This window comes from Nicotiana sylvestris, chromosome 5 (genome assembly GCF_000393655.2).
Source record: "Nicotiana sylvestris chromosome 5, ASM39365v2, whole genome shotgun sequence".
NCBI classification, from domain to species: Eukaryota; Viridiplantae; Streptophyta; class Magnoliopsida; order Solanales; family Solanaceae; genus Nicotiana; species Nicotiana sylvestris.
In genome coordinates, this window is record NC_091061.1 from 123,509,948 (window position 1) to 123,525,232 (window position 15,285).

The window sequence follows — 15,285 nt, forward strand, 5'->3', positions numbered from 1 at the left end:
AACTTGGAGAAAGTCTTGGATAGGTTTGGCATGAAAGATGCTAAACCAGTGAGTACCCCTCTTGCTGCTCATTTTAAGTTATCAGCTGCTCAATCCCCGTAGTCAGAGGAAGAAGAGAGGTATATGGCACAGGTACCTTATTCCAGTATAGTCGACAGTATTATGTATGCTATGGTTTGTACACGTCCAGGTATTTCACAAGCAGTGAGTGTGGTAATCTGATATATGGCTTGCCCTGGTAAAGCACATTGGCAGGCTGTAAAATAGATTCTCAGCTACTTGCAAGGTACTTCAAACACATGTTTAGAGTTTGGAAAAAATACTAACACTTTGGTTGGTTTTGTAGACTCAGATTATGCATGTGATCTTGATAAAAGAAGATCATTGACAGGCTATGTATTTTGCATTGGTTGTTGTGCTATCAGTTGGAAAGCTATATTACAATATGTAGTAGCTTTATCTACTACCGAAACAGAATATATGGCAGTGACCGAGGCTATCAAAGAAGCCTTATGGTTGAAGGGTCTCTTTGCTGAACTCAGTTTACACCAAGGTGGTATTATCATTTTTTGTGATAGTCAAAATGTCATTCACTTGACTAAAGACCAAATGTATCATGAGAGAACGAAGCATATTGATATCAAGTACCATTTTATCCGGGAAACCATTGCTGATGGAAAAGTTTCTGTTTAGAAGATCAACACTAGAGACAATCCTGCTGCTATGTTCACGAAACCTCTTCCAGTTGTCAAGTTCAAGCTTTGCGTGAACTTGATTGGCATTTATAAAGAATGATTTTGCCCACTGAGGCTTTTGCGGAGAAGGTGAAGCAAATTTACTATAATAGCCAAAATCAGACCAAGGTGGAGATTTGTAATAACGTGGCCTTGTTTTGGCCTTGTTGTAAGAGGCCTTGGTGGCCAATTTGAAACCATTAGAATTGAGATTTGCTGGTCAAGTTATAACCAAGCAAATCCAATTCCTTTGGTTATAAATTGAGCCGATTCTGGCTCATTTGAAGTACACCAACAAGATTTGGATTATTCATTTTTTGTTTCTTCTCCTCCTCCTTTAGTAATTAAGATTATTTTGTAAGAGAGTTGAGTGTCGGGAAATACTTGTGTGAACCCTTCTTTGGAGTGATCTTGTGAGATTATTCTCTTGGGATATTTGGGATTAATTAGAGTTTTTACTCTAATTTTGTACTCTCTTTTGTACTCTTATTGTTATAGTAAAATTGCTCCTCTCCGCTTGTGGACGTAGGTCGCACTGACCGAACCACGTTAAATTGGTGTTCTCTTTATCTGCTTTAATTACCATTATTATCAACTGACATTATCTTTGTTATTGTCATTATAACATTGTTTGGCTAAATTTTGCACTACCCGGGTTCCCGATTCTAACATTGGTATTGGCTAGTAAGATGCAGGTCGTGATGCACATTTGATACCAAATGATTGACATTGTATTGTGTTTTTTCATCTGTTTCTCGTGGATCTGATTGATATTAACGGTAATTAGTGATGCCAATAATCAAGATATTGACAAAATAATATAGCTTATGGAGTTTGTGTACAATTTTTTGTATTCGGTTAGACCAACGACAAATTTTCCAAATTTTAAATACTGTCATATTAATTTACACTTTAGAAAATTTGATTCCATGCATTATTGATACTTAAATTTTTCCTAACAGGTGAAATATATAGTCCAGAGAAGGGATAAAGTGGAATATATAGCCAATAGAAAGGTTAGAACTTTGAAAAATAATAGATTTATCAATGAGAAGAGTGTAGCTAGAATTATGAGATTGCCAAATTTTTAGGGAGCAAACATGGAATATCTTTATTCTAAGCATGGTTAGAATCTTACTTTAACTAAATATTTCTAAACCATTAGTTTTAAAATATAACAAGCGTCTCCCATCCAAGTAAAAACTTTGAGAAAAATAGGGAGGAGTTCCATCCAACTATATGAGTGTTAACTGACCATAATCTCCATTTAATGCACAAAATATATAATGGTATGGTCACTTTTAATGTTTTAGAAAAAAATTTATGCATTATTTTCTCAAATATATAAGAGCTACGTCAATTTGAATCAAATTGAATGTTCTCCAGGAATAAAAGATAGCCAAAGATAGGTGTTTAAAAAAGATGAACACAGCTATTCTCCAAAAGATTTCTCAAAACTAATTCAATTATAGACATTCTTCAGTTCACTAGTCCTTTTCCAAAATTTATTTTTAATTATAGACCAAAACTAAATCTTAACACAATTTCTCGATTTCTCTTGAGTAAGTTTAGTAAACAAATTGGGTGAACTATAGGCTGTAGGGCTGCTTATCGGCTTTTAAATATATTAATTTGCTAGCCACCCGATAAGATATCGGGCGGATTGGTATCGGTTTAGCTCTTATTGAGCGGTTATGGGGCGGTTTATCGGCCTAATTCAATTTATATTGCGTGCATTAATTTTTTGCTAGCAGCCTAGCATATAAATTTAGAAATCGAAATTACACATTGAGTTCAGATATACATGTCTGTTAATGCCTACATAAAAATGATGTAGTGTGTCATGTGTTGGAGAAAAAAGCAGAACACATTGTACATTATATGCTACATTAACGGAAGATAAACTGAATGAGTTGATTCATTACCTTTCCAACATTGCCATTGCTAAAGATGTTACTGCAATTGAGATCTCTATGAATAACACAAGGGTCATGAGTGTGTAGATAATTCAAGCCCTGTAGTATTTGTCTAGACCACTTCTTCAATGCCTTAATCGAAACATGACGATGCTTCTTCGTATAATCCCTCAAATTACCAGAGGCACATTCCTCAGTTATAAAATTAAGGATGTTATGTTCATTGTCTTTCCAGACATGATATAGTACTGTGATGTTGTCATTCTTCAAGTTCTTCAACAGTGCAATCTCCGAATGGATCTTCAACAGTGCAATTTCTGGAAGTGGAAGGGTTTTTGATATTTAATATATATATGGATAAAATAAATTATATATATATATATATATATTCTTAACGGGTTAACGGATTATCCGTTAAGAAAATTGAATAATTCGCCCCCAAACCGATAAGCCGTTAATAAAAAAATTCAATCTGTTCTCCGTCCGTTAAACTGTTAACCTGATACCAATAAGCCATTAAGCTTCGGTTTCGATTCGATTTTCGGATCGGTTTTGAACACCCCTAATAGGATGTAACACCTCTAGCATCACGTAAATATATGGTTTCAATCTCACCAGTTATTTCTTCATTTATTTCTCTCTCTAGCCTCTTCATTGGCTCATCACACCTGAAATTATATTTTTCAAGAAAAGAAAAAATAAATTTAACCAAAGTCCTTAGCGGGCCGATCCGACCCGCCCCTTTTTATTTTACCCGAGCTGAGCATCGGGCAAAGCGGAAAATCGTGTGCCACTGTACTGGAACCAACAGAGAGTACAACAACAGAGGTAGCAGGAAAATGTGGAAAGACAGAGGACCTGGAGTGAAGATCCTCTGGCTTTGGGCCATTGGAACTGCTGGCAGTATAATACCCCTCTTCTCCATTTCTCGAGTTCTTTTTTTCATTTTTATTTAGGTCTTAATACCCTTTTGGCCAATATTCAATTTTCTTCTTTCTTGCAGTTTTAGTGGCCAGCGTTGTGAGGACCAGAATGCGGGATATGGAGCAGCTCATGAATTCTCAACAACAAACGCCTCAACGTATTGACTCACCTGTGATTAGCGACAATGGTGATACTCAAGCGGCGAATTCTGAGGACTTCATTCGGGAGGAGAAAGTGTGAGAAAGTTGTATGCTACGTGTTTGATGATTTGTCTGAACGATTATTGTTCTTCTACAGAATTTGGAATCTTTTGACTCTTTTCGGTTCTCTTAGGGTTTCTCCTTTTCTCATTTTGCATTAGCGTTTTAACTTCACCGGCTTTATTTGAATGCTGTATAAAGTACACAACCAGTAAATCATTTGATGGGCTTGATTGAGAAGTGATACTTGGTCATTATATAGGGATCTTTCTTCTTGTCGATCCTTGGTTTTCTTCATTATTTAGAATGGCATTCATCCGAGTGTGACTGTAGTTTCTAAAGTTTCTGCTTTTTCCTTGTATTAAGGTAATCCTTTCTAGAGGTAATGGCTTTCATAGAACCCAGTTTTGGAGTTAAAATGTGCAAATTAGTGCGTATTTACTGAAACTGAGCTTAATAAAGCTTGGTTCTTATACCATGTGAAAGAATATGAACATGTAATACTGAACGCCAATAACTAAAGTGATCCAAAACTACATCCAAGGGTGTGACCTAGTGGTCAATGAAGTGGGTTGAGAACCTGAGGTCTCCGGTTCAAATTTCAGCATGGACAAACACACTAGGTGATTTCTTCCCATATGTCCAAGCCTTGGTGGATAGAGTTACTTGGTACCTATTGCGGGTAGGAGGTAGCAGGTATCCGGTGGAATTAGTCGAGGTATGCGCAAGCTGACTCGGAATTATAAAAAAAAGGTGATCCAAAACCTTTAAAATATAATATAGTTGCTGTCACACCTCCTTTTTGCGCGCCCCGCCCCGAAGGGTTAAATGCGCGAGGGAGTTTTTCCAATTTAAGTGACAATATTCGAAATGGGATTATTTATTTAATTCAGAGTCGCCACTTGGGAAAGGTTTGGTTTTTGGTGTCCAAGTCACCGGTTTATCTTGAATCCCAAATCGAGGAAATTTTCGACTTTTCCAAATGAAGTCTGCGAACCAGAAATTCTAAGTAAGGAATTCTGTTGACCCGAGGGAAGGTGTTAGGCACCCTCGAATCCCGTGGTTCTAGCACGGTCGCTTAAATTGTTATAATGGCTAAATATCTGATTTAAATACATGTTGTGACTTATGTGCTTTTATTAAGTTTAAAACCGTTTTTATTATTATCATTTATTTTTATAGAATTGCAACGTCGTGAAAATGCATCTCGAACCACGTCGCAATCAATGCACCTGTAGTTATTAATACATTTCGACTCCGTTGAGATTTGGATTCGGGTCACATCAATGTGCACCCGAGTTTAAGAATGTAATTTAATTAAGTCGCGCCTAAAGGGCCTAACGCGTTATTATCTTTGGGGAAGGAGTGAACTTTTCTAGACAGTCCATCCCAAAACTTATGTATTTATTAAAAGCGGTTTTTGAGGGCCCCGCGATGTGTGTCTTTATTTGACGAGGCTCGTCCCATTACCTTTTAAAGGATATCCTAAAGCGACTACATTTCTATTACATTTGTCTCTAAAAATAAAAGAGAAAGATACCAAACTTACTTGTTTAAGCAACTAACATACTAAATCTCTACTATGTTTGACGGATCCGAATTTTGCTTGATTACCTAATTGGTTGTTTATGAGGTGAGAATTATTTCATGCCTTGTCTTCAAAGAGTGAATAAGCTTTGTTAATTTGATAAGGGAGATTGCAAGCAAACTAATAACACATACTAAATTTACATTAAACGACCCTCAAGTTTGAATTTTAAAATTAACTTATTTAGGCTTGATAAATGAAACCGGCCATTTATTAAGAAAACTACTACTAACTGGATTCGAAAATGCCTATTAGTTTTCCTTAAAAGTCATCGCATTATTTCGAAACAATGAATCTATATTGAAGCCCATATCGAACCTATATAGGAACAAGTAATCTAACAAGAGGGTTGACATACATTATCACCCTGTTAACGTAATGCCGTATGAGAATTAGTTTGGGGTACACTTATCTTGAAATCAAATGGGACCAAATATAACAGATTTGACAGTTCAGAGATCTAGACAAAAATACATACAGATGCTTGCTATGATTCTATGTTATAATGTCATAACTAAAACAAAACCTAATGGTTGTATGCGTTAAACACGTCTGATCTAACAAACAAATGCTATCTAATAGTTCATCTCAAATCAGAATGTACGTTAATTCATACAGAGTATTTGCAGTTTGAAATTAAACAAATACAGGCCAAACTAACATTCGACCTATTTTGAACACAAGTATTGTAAAGTAAACAGACGTTCGTTTCTTTATTTCTGCTTCAAACTTCAAACTTTCAACAACATATGGTTTCAGAAGTTGTGTACCTGGAAGTGTTTTACAATTGAAGAAGTAGAGAAGTCAGCAGAGTAACAATGGCAACAAATGCAGCAGCAGTAACAGCAGGTAACCAATAAAACAAATCCCAGTGCAAGATGCAGTTAGAGCCGATGGAAAAATGGCAGAATGAAGCAAATACCCAATAGTGTGGAATCAGAGTTTAGGCAGAACAAATCCAGAAATGAACTAATGCTACACACAACCAGTAACCTCAATCAGGACTCAGAAGAAATTAGTGTGGAACAGGCAAATCCAGACCCGTGAGAATCAAGACAACGATGGAAATGCAATTCCTATTTTTCTGTGTTATGCCTCTCTCAATGTGTATCTGTATGTCCTCTCTATTTCTCTCTTCTTCTGAAATTTAGTGTCAACTTTCAGTCTCCCCTAAATCTGTCTGTCTTCTCTTTTTTTCAAAATTTAGTTCTCAAAATCAATCCAGTCCCCTATGTGTATCTGTGCATGTGTCTTAATGTGTATCCCCCTCTTATAAGCCTAAAACTCAAACCTTTAACAGCCTGTTTATCAATCAGAAAACCCCTCCCATGTGCTATCTTCTTTTCAGTTTCCACTTAGTATTTAAATAAAAACACACCCCCATGATATTCCCTGGCAGACTTACCTTTTGAGTAAGGTTTATTATTTCTGAACTAAAGCAGAATATGGGCAGCAGAATGTAATCTGACAGCATGTGCTGTCAAACTATTTTAATCCAAAGGGGCCTTTATGCACATGTTGTGCACCAATGCACATGCCCTCCAATTCACACTGTAACTAAACAAAAACATTCCTTTTACATTTCTGATTCAAATTAACAACTATAGGTAACTAAACTCAGTTCCTAATTGATTCAGGTAATGCTTAACAGAAGCAGGTCAATTTGTTATTGTTCAGACAGCTAAAACTAATTGACAACATATGTCGACTCGACTATACTAATCATAACATGTACAATTGGAACCATGATCAGATGTCTAACAGTATCGAACACATGACTCGAATCGTACTGATTAAGCAAAACTGTACTGGGGAATCTGTTAATCGGTCAAATTTGAGGTTCAATTGATTGCACAGCACATACACATATACACATTATCAGTGAAAATAAAAGAAGGACTCAATCAAACACAGAGGTTCAGGCAAGGTGGACAGGACACAGTTGGTAAAATTCAAAACACAAATTAAACAAGACATTTTGCCAATGGACAGACCTTTAATCAACACATGAACTGAATAAAGAAAAAGGAAAGAACAAACTCACCTTAAACCTCCGAAAAATCAGGAAATCTTAGGTCGGATTTGCACAGACCCTTCTTGAGGTTGAACGGACTTTAATCGAAGTGTTTCTCAAATGAGAAACACTTCGATTAAGGTCCATTAGACCCTAATCACTCGGCTCAAACAGACACAGACCGGGCTTGGGGTTTCTAGGGTTCATAGATGGTAGATTTGGGATTTGGGTTTCCATGGTTAGATTCGGACCAAACCAAACATGGTTTGGTCACGAGGGAGGTCCGGGGACTATCTGGTACGGAACTGGGGTGCATCGGTGTAAGTCGAGTTTTGACTCGAATCTTCAAATGAAGATTCGAGAAGGTGGGATGGGATTCGAGTTGAACGGTTGGTGGATTCATGTTCAGGGTGTCAAGGTGGTCCTAGGGTGTTAAGGTGAAGGCCACCGGCGTTCATGCCGCCGGGATTAATGGTGAGGAATAAGGGGGCAGCTAGGGTTTCGTGGGGAAGGGGATGAGGACGAAGGCGGGGGTCTTGGATAGGGGGCAGGGTATGGTAGGAAGCTTATATATGGAATGGGTGGATTGATTTCAGCCGTTGGATGAGGCGAGATGGAAGGCCAAGATCTTTCACCTGATGGGGAAACGGTGTCGTTTCAAATGCCAGGGTTTGGGTTGGTTCGGGTAAGACGGGTCGGATCTGTTCGTGGGTACGGGGTGTGTGATCTTGACCGTTGATCATTCTGAAATCAACGGCCCAGATCAGACCAGATTAAAACGGTGTCGTTTGGAAGTTCTTGAAGTAGGCTAGTCTGGACCGGGGCAAGCACAGATTTTGGGCTTGATTTGGTTCAGTTTTGGGCCTGTTTTGTTTTAACTTGGACTGGCCTGGTCCGAAAATCCTTCTCCCTTTCTTTTTTTTTCTTTAATTTATTAAATTAATTTGCCAAATAATACTATATAAAACATTGAACAACAATTATCACGCGATTAACATTTAATTATACTAAACACTTAATGACAAAATACAATGAAAGATGCACACTTTTTATTTTTATTTTTAAATAAACGGATTACGGTTCACACGACATATATATTTTTTTTTTGTTTGAATAAGATAGCCACGGGCAAGATCACAAATAACTAGCAAAAAATGCCACGTAAAAATCCAGAAAATGTACAGCAAGACCAATTGCTATTATTTTGTTTCTTTCGGAGTGATTGTCGCGTAAAAACAAAAATCACGTGCTCACAGTTGCTCTAGAGGGCCAAGGGCATATGAGAACATTTTTACCGGAAAGAAGGTTTGAATGGCTTGCCTATTGTCTTGTCATTCTGGAATTCATCAATCAGGTAACCTCACGCATGCCCATCTCATTGGCTTTAGGAAGGAAACGGGTTCATCTACCTTAGTAGCCATACTTTCTTCCCACGCTAAGGATTTATTGCCATTTATTGTTATCAAGACGTGGGAAAAGGCAGCTTTCTCGCTAGTCATTCCTCCTAGGGTAGCCTGGTGCACTAAGCTCCCGCTATGCGCGGGGTCCGGGGAAGGGCCGGACAACAAGGGTTTATCGTACGCAGCCTTACCCTGCATTTCACTTTGAAATTTTGCTCGACATTTATCGCCATTCTTTCGTGTTGCTGGGAGGATGAGGTTGGATAGTCTACGATTCTCAGTATAGGAGGATCTTGTATCAAGCTTTAGGCTCATATTTGATTCAAGAGAAACTGGGAATCTTGAGAACATATAGTAGCTTAAAGCTGCCTATCTTTGTCTTTTCATTAGTTTTATGCTTTGTAACGTCGTTTTACCGTATAAAGTATTCTTGTTGTATACATGTTGAGGCTAAATGGAGTGTATAGTTGATCTGTTATCCGTGAGTCTTAGACTTTACTCTTGATGGCAATGGCAGGGAGATGAACCAGAGAACTTAATAAAATTGTAAATTTTACTCATCCTTGATAGTTACCTTTGCTTTGAGGAGGAGATGAACTAAACTGGATATTAGATGAGACGACATTAATCTGCATCTCAAATCGAACACTGCCTCCTTAGTATCATAGATTTGAGAAAGTACATTATCTACTTATTTATTCATTTTTATTATCGACTCCTTGGTTTGGGTATACCTCCTTAATTTTGTGGATGTTGGGACAGTAGATAATGTACTTATCTGATGTGTTTCTGATATCATGTTAGGGGCTTGTGTTTTTTGTATTAAGGAAATTACTCCAATGATTAAATTGGAATTTTAATGATTAGCTGTTCAAGGCTGTTTCATTTTCGGGGCATGAGATTTGATGAATGGCAAGAAAGAAAGACCAGATTGTATACAAATAGGCTTTCTGATGCTTGAAATATAAAGCAGAAAATGTTCATGTGGTAAAGCCACACGAGAAAGGAACTGGGAGATAAAAGCTACATCAAGCCATTGTATTTAGTTGTGTAAACTGTAATGGGGTATTGCCCTCATAATTTTTGTTACTGTCAAGTTTGTCACTGAGAACAGGTGAGAACGAGCTCAACCATATCTGCCAATGCCATGGTGAAGAATGAAGCTTCTAGAGAGAATGAGAGAAAGAAAGAGAATAAAACTGATGAAATGAAGCCCAAACCTTTATTGAGACAATACGCAGTATATATATATATACATTTGTACAACTGGCATTGTTAACCAATACTAACCGACCTAACTAACACTAACATTACTTAATTGCTTAAACTAAATATCTGATTATGAAAAGCATTAAATAAGATATCTCAATACCCCCCTCAAGTTGGAAGTGGTGAAAACACTACCAACTTGTCTGGAACACTAGAATGTTTGATGCATGTTAGAGCGTTGGCAAGTATATCCGTAGGTTAATGGTCAGTTGTATTGTGATGCAATGAAATAAGACCTTCTTGCAGTTGTTTCCTCACAAAGTGGCAATCAACTTCGATGTATTTGTACGCTCATGAAATACGGGATTCTTAGCTATATGTAAGGCTGACAAATTATTACAAAATACTGAAATGGGATGAATAGAAGGAACTCTTAGCTCAGTCAGTAGCCTGCTCAACCAGACCAGTTCACCAACCACTTTTCTAAGGGACTTGTACTCTGCCTCTGCTGAAGATAGAGAAACAGTCTCCTGCTTTTTAGATTTCCAGCTGAGTGGGCTATTTCCCAACAGAACAATGTACCCACTCACAGACCTTCTTGTGTCTGGACAGGAAACCCAATCAGAATCACAAAAGGCTCTAACAAATCAGCCTCCGGTGTTGGACATGAAAACTCCCAAAGTAGGATCACCCTTGAGATATCTCACAAGTGATAGGCTGCCTTCAAGTGAGGTTCCCTAGGATTTTGCATGAATTGGCTTAAGTGTTATACTCCAAAGGCTATATCCAGTCTTGTGTTAGTAAGAAAGTTTAACTTGCCTATTAGCTTTCTGTAAAAGGTTAGATCATCTAATTGTTTGCCCTCCTTGAACTTTATCTTTTCATTAGGGTCGAGTGGTGAACTCAAAGCAATGTACTTCAAGCAATTGTACTCTCTCAGTAAATCTAGAACAAACTTTCTTTGAGAAATAATCACACCATCAGGCTTGTATAGAACATCCAGACCTAAGAGGTAGTGCAAGTTGCCCAAATCCTTTATCTTAAACTTATCATGAAGGAAAGCTTTCGGCTGGTGTATTTCCTCCTGATCTGTGCCTGTGACTAAGACATCATCTACATATACTGTCACATAAATCACTAAATCTCCATGTTGCTTGTAAAACAATGAATAGTCATTCAATAAGTGATTGAAACCTTTGGAACACAGGACCTCAGTTAACTTCGCATACCACTGTCTACTAGCCTGTTTAAGATCATATGGGGATTTATTCAATTTGCAAACTAGGGATTGATCTTTCACCATGAGGTCTGGTGGAACTTGCATATACACTTCTTCATGTAAATCCCCATGAAGGAAAGCATTATTTACATCATTGGAACATTGACCAATTATTATTTACTTCAACTGAAATAAGTGTTCCCACTGTAGTCATCTTCACTACTGGAGAAAAAGTCTCTGTGAAGCTACACCCTCCTGCTGAGTATAACCTTTTACAACTAGTCTGGCTTTGAATCTTTCTATTATGCCATCGGATCTGTGCTTCACTTTGTAAACCCATCTACAACTTATTGCCTTCTTGTTGGGAGGAAGAGGCACTAGGCTCCAGGTGTTGTTAGCAAAGAGTGACTCAAACTCTTGGACTATGGCTGCCTGCCAAGCAGGACTGACAGCAGCATCTTCAAAAGAAGATGGTTCACTATCATTGCAATGCTGCTTACCAAAGCCTGACTGTTAGGATTTATTGATTCAAGGGCTATGTGGTGACAACTAGAAACAGGGTGTTGAGAGAAAAATAATGTTTATCAGCATTACTAACATTGTGTACATAGTCTTTCAGATATCTAGGATTTTGTGTTCCCTCTGTGACCTTCTTAAAGGTTCATAGGAATGATGCACTGGTGGACAACTAAGAGAAGGAGGTGAGTATGAAGGAGAAGGTGCAGAAGTGTCAAGAAGAGAAATTGAAAAGGGAGAAACATAAGGTGAACAAAGTGAAGGAGGAGAAGTGGGTATAGAGTCAACTGGACAAGGTGAAGTTATATAGGAAGAATTAGGTGGTGAATCATTAGTGGGCATTCTGGTGGCATCGTCATGGCTAGTAGTCACAAGTTCATCAGAAGAGACAGCATCAAAGAATGTAGGAAAGGGCACAGACTTAGCCTTAGAACAGATCTCAAAAGTAAAGATAAACTCATGGATGATAATGTCTTTGGTAATGTGTATTTTCTTTGTTGACAAATCCAAAACTTTATAACCTTTGACACCAAAGGGTAACCCAAAAAGACATGTGGAACTGATCTTGGCTCAAATTTGTTGATGTGAATCTTAGGTGTTGTAGGAAAGCACAAGCAACCAAAGCTTCTTAGTTGTGCATAGTCTGGTTTCTTGCCATATAGGACTTCAAAGGAGACCTATTTTGGAGATATGTAGTAAGTAACATGTTTATAATGTGAGTGACTATTACAACACACTTCCCCCCATACTTCAAAGGCAGTTTAGATTGGAAAGTACAGCTCTAGCTATTTTAAGCAAATATCTGTGTTTTCTTTCCAGCACTCCATTTTGTTGTGGTGTATAAGGACAAGTTCTTTGGTGGACAATCCCTTTTGACTGAAAAAAACATTGGGTTCTAGATTGTTAAACTCCAATCCATTGTCAGATCTAATGGACTTGACATTGGTTTTGAACTGATTTTCAACTAAGGAGATAAAGGCCTTGATTGTTTGTAAGGCATTGCTTTTGCATGCCAACAATTGAGTCCAAATAGTTCTATTATAGTCATCTACCTTAGTGATGAAGTATCTATATTTGTCATGAGTGTGTTTATGATAAGGTCCCCATAAGTCTACATGGAGTAATTCAAAAACTTTGGAAGAAATACTGGCTTTTTGGGGAAATGGTAGTCTAGTTTGTCTAGCCATGGGGCAGATTGTGCATATGAATGGTTGCTTGGGGGAAAATTCAACAGGTATAGTGGAGATACCTTTTATTTTTGCAAATGACACATGCCCAAGCCTACTATGCCATAAGATGTTCACATTATTGGACAAACAAGAATTAGATCCAGGTGCATCAACATTCAAAGTAAAGATATTAACAGTTGAAAGGTAAAGGTTCTGCATTTGATTCAGAGGTGACTTATTTACAAATGAAGGTGAATGATGTTGCAGATTATTCAAAAAAGGACTATTTACATCACAAGAATGATCAGAAGCTTTGGTGGAAGAGTTGTTGTATCTCAAACACTTGGAGCAAAGCAGGTACAAGCCATCTCTTACTTTACCAATCTTCAGATGCCTCTTCACTGAAGGGGCCTGCAGAAGACAAGTATTATCAGTAAATGATGACATGCCTTTAAGATGTTTGGTTAACCAATAGACAGACACAAGGTTGAACTTGAAAGAGAGAACTAAAAGGACTTTGTACAGTACTATTTTTTATGTGAGAACAACATCACCAATCTCCGATACTTTGACTTTGTATCCATTATGTAGGACTACTAGGAGAGGATAAGGTAAGAATTTAATATTAGACAGTAAGGATTTATTAAAGGTCATGTGATTGGAAGCCCCTGAGTCTAGTATCCATGTATCAGTTTTGGATTCAAAGCATTTACATGAAAGTTTTCCAAAATCAATGGAAGAAGTGCATACTATCATACCTGCAAAATTGATAGCATTGGCGCTAGATGAACGTGAATTCCCTGAGGATTTCCCAGCATCTCCATTCCCCACATGAAATTGTTGAAGTAAGCTCACAAGTTGTCAATACTGTTCTTCAGTTAGGTTCACATTCTTTCCATCATTTGGTGTTCTGCTTTCATTTTCCTTAGTGATAACAGTTTCATTGGGAGTTCCTTGTACATTTGCAATTACTCATTTGCCTTTATTGTATCTAGAATTTTGGCCATAGTTCTGACCATTTGGGAAGTGCCTTGGAGTGAAGTTCTGAATAGAATTCTGACTGTTCTGTGGGTAACCATGAAACTTGTAACATCTCTCCTTATTATGTCTTGGCTTTTTGCAGTATTCACATATGAGTCGAGCTCTAGGAATTTCACTATAATTGTTATTTGTTGGAAAATTTGTCTTAAATGAACCTCGTCCTGACGCATTCACGTTTAGTGAGGTTGACTCAACAGACAAATGGCTAATTGGCTTAATCTCTCTTTGTTTCTCATCCTGAACTAGGAGTAAAAATGCTGGTGCTAGGCTTGGTAATGGATTCATTATAAGTATGATGCCTCGAACTACTATGTACACCTCATTCTATCCCATAAGGAACTGTATCAGTCTCCTATCTTGCTCAGCTTTGTACATACTCTCTTTTACACCATAATTACAGGTACAACTGCATTGAGCCCTTTTGTTCAACGTAGTGAGTTCTTCCCAAAGTTTCTTCAATTTAGTATAGTAAGTAGTAATATCAAGAGTACCTTGAGAAAGGTCGTTGATTATATTCTGAATTTGATACAGCCTAGATCCATTAGTTTGTTTATAGCGATCCTCCAGTTCCTTCCAAAGTTCAACAACATCATTTGCATATTCTACACTGTCTGCGATTTCCTTATAAAGTAAATTTAGGATCCAAGACGTCACCATATTATCACATTGCTCCCATTGGCAAAATTGTGGTGACGAAGGATCTGGTTGTTTGCACTCACCGCTTATGAAACCTAGTTTGTTCTTCACAGACAATCCCCTCAATACACTTCTCCTCCAAGACTTGTACCCTACTCTGTCAAAAGCAGCTTAAACGAGCATAGCTCCTGGATTATCAAATGGGTGGAGGTATAGAGGATTACTTGGATCAATTCCTGTGCTTGTAGCAGTAACAGTGGCGGTAGTTTCCACTCCAGTCAAATCGTCTTGGTCAAGTACGACCATGATTGAATGAAATTGGTGAAGAAAATAAAGGAATTTTCAATTATCACAAATTTTGACAACAATTCGCTAACAAATAAACGAAATCCCTAAAATTAGGGCAAAGTTTGAAATCTAATAAAATCGAACAAGGAGACAGATCAAAAAAGCAAAATGCAGGGGAAGATGATGTGCGGGATTAACCTCGCTCTGATACCATGTCAAGTTTGTCACTGAGAACCAGTGAGAACGAGCTCAACCATATCTTCCATGGTGAAGAATAAAGCTTCTATAACTCAGTGTGAGAGAATGAGAGAAAAAAAGAGAATAAAATTGATGAAATGAAGCTCAAACCTTTATTGAGACAATACACAATATATATATATATATATATATATATATATATATATATATATATATATATATATATATATTTT

The 15,285-nt window shown here is 37.5% G+C and overlaps 1 protein-coding gene and 1 non-coding gene across 2 annotated transcripts; one reads left to right on the plus strand and one right to left on the minus strand.

The window, feature by feature from the left end:
- The first annotated feature begins 3,075 nt into the window (after positions 1-3,075).
- Positions 3,076-4,031, plus strand: LOC104236015 (uncharacterized). Its single transcript, XR_011407669.1, has 2 exons — positions 3,076-3,553; positions 3,654-4,031. It is a non-coding gene; the product is annotated as an uncharacterized protein (transcript).
- A 10,223-nt stretch (positions 4,032-14,254) lies between these two features.
- Positions 14,255-14,872, minus strand: LOC104236020 (uncharacterized). The gene is made up of 2 exons (XM_009789867.1): positions 14,791-14,872; positions 14,255-14,718 (listed from the first exon to the last, which is right to left on the minus strand). The coding sequence occupies exons 1-2, from the start codon at positions 14,870-14,872 to the stop codon at positions 14,255-14,257; spliced, it is 546 nt and encodes a 181-aa protein (XP_009788169.1).
- Positions 14,873-15,285: the final 413 nt, after the last annotated feature.

What these genes read in the sequence shown, in the direction of transcription:
- LOC104236020 (XM_009789867.1), bottom strand. Translation starts at nt 14,872, where the DNA reads ATGGTCGTACTTGACCAAGACGATTTGACTGGAGTGGAAACTACCGCC. An exon ending in AAGCACAGGAATTGATCCAA is followed by an intron (nt 14,719 to 14,790) that starts GTAATCCTCTAT and finishes TTGACAGAGTAG; the next exon opens with GGTACAAGTCTTGGAGGAGA.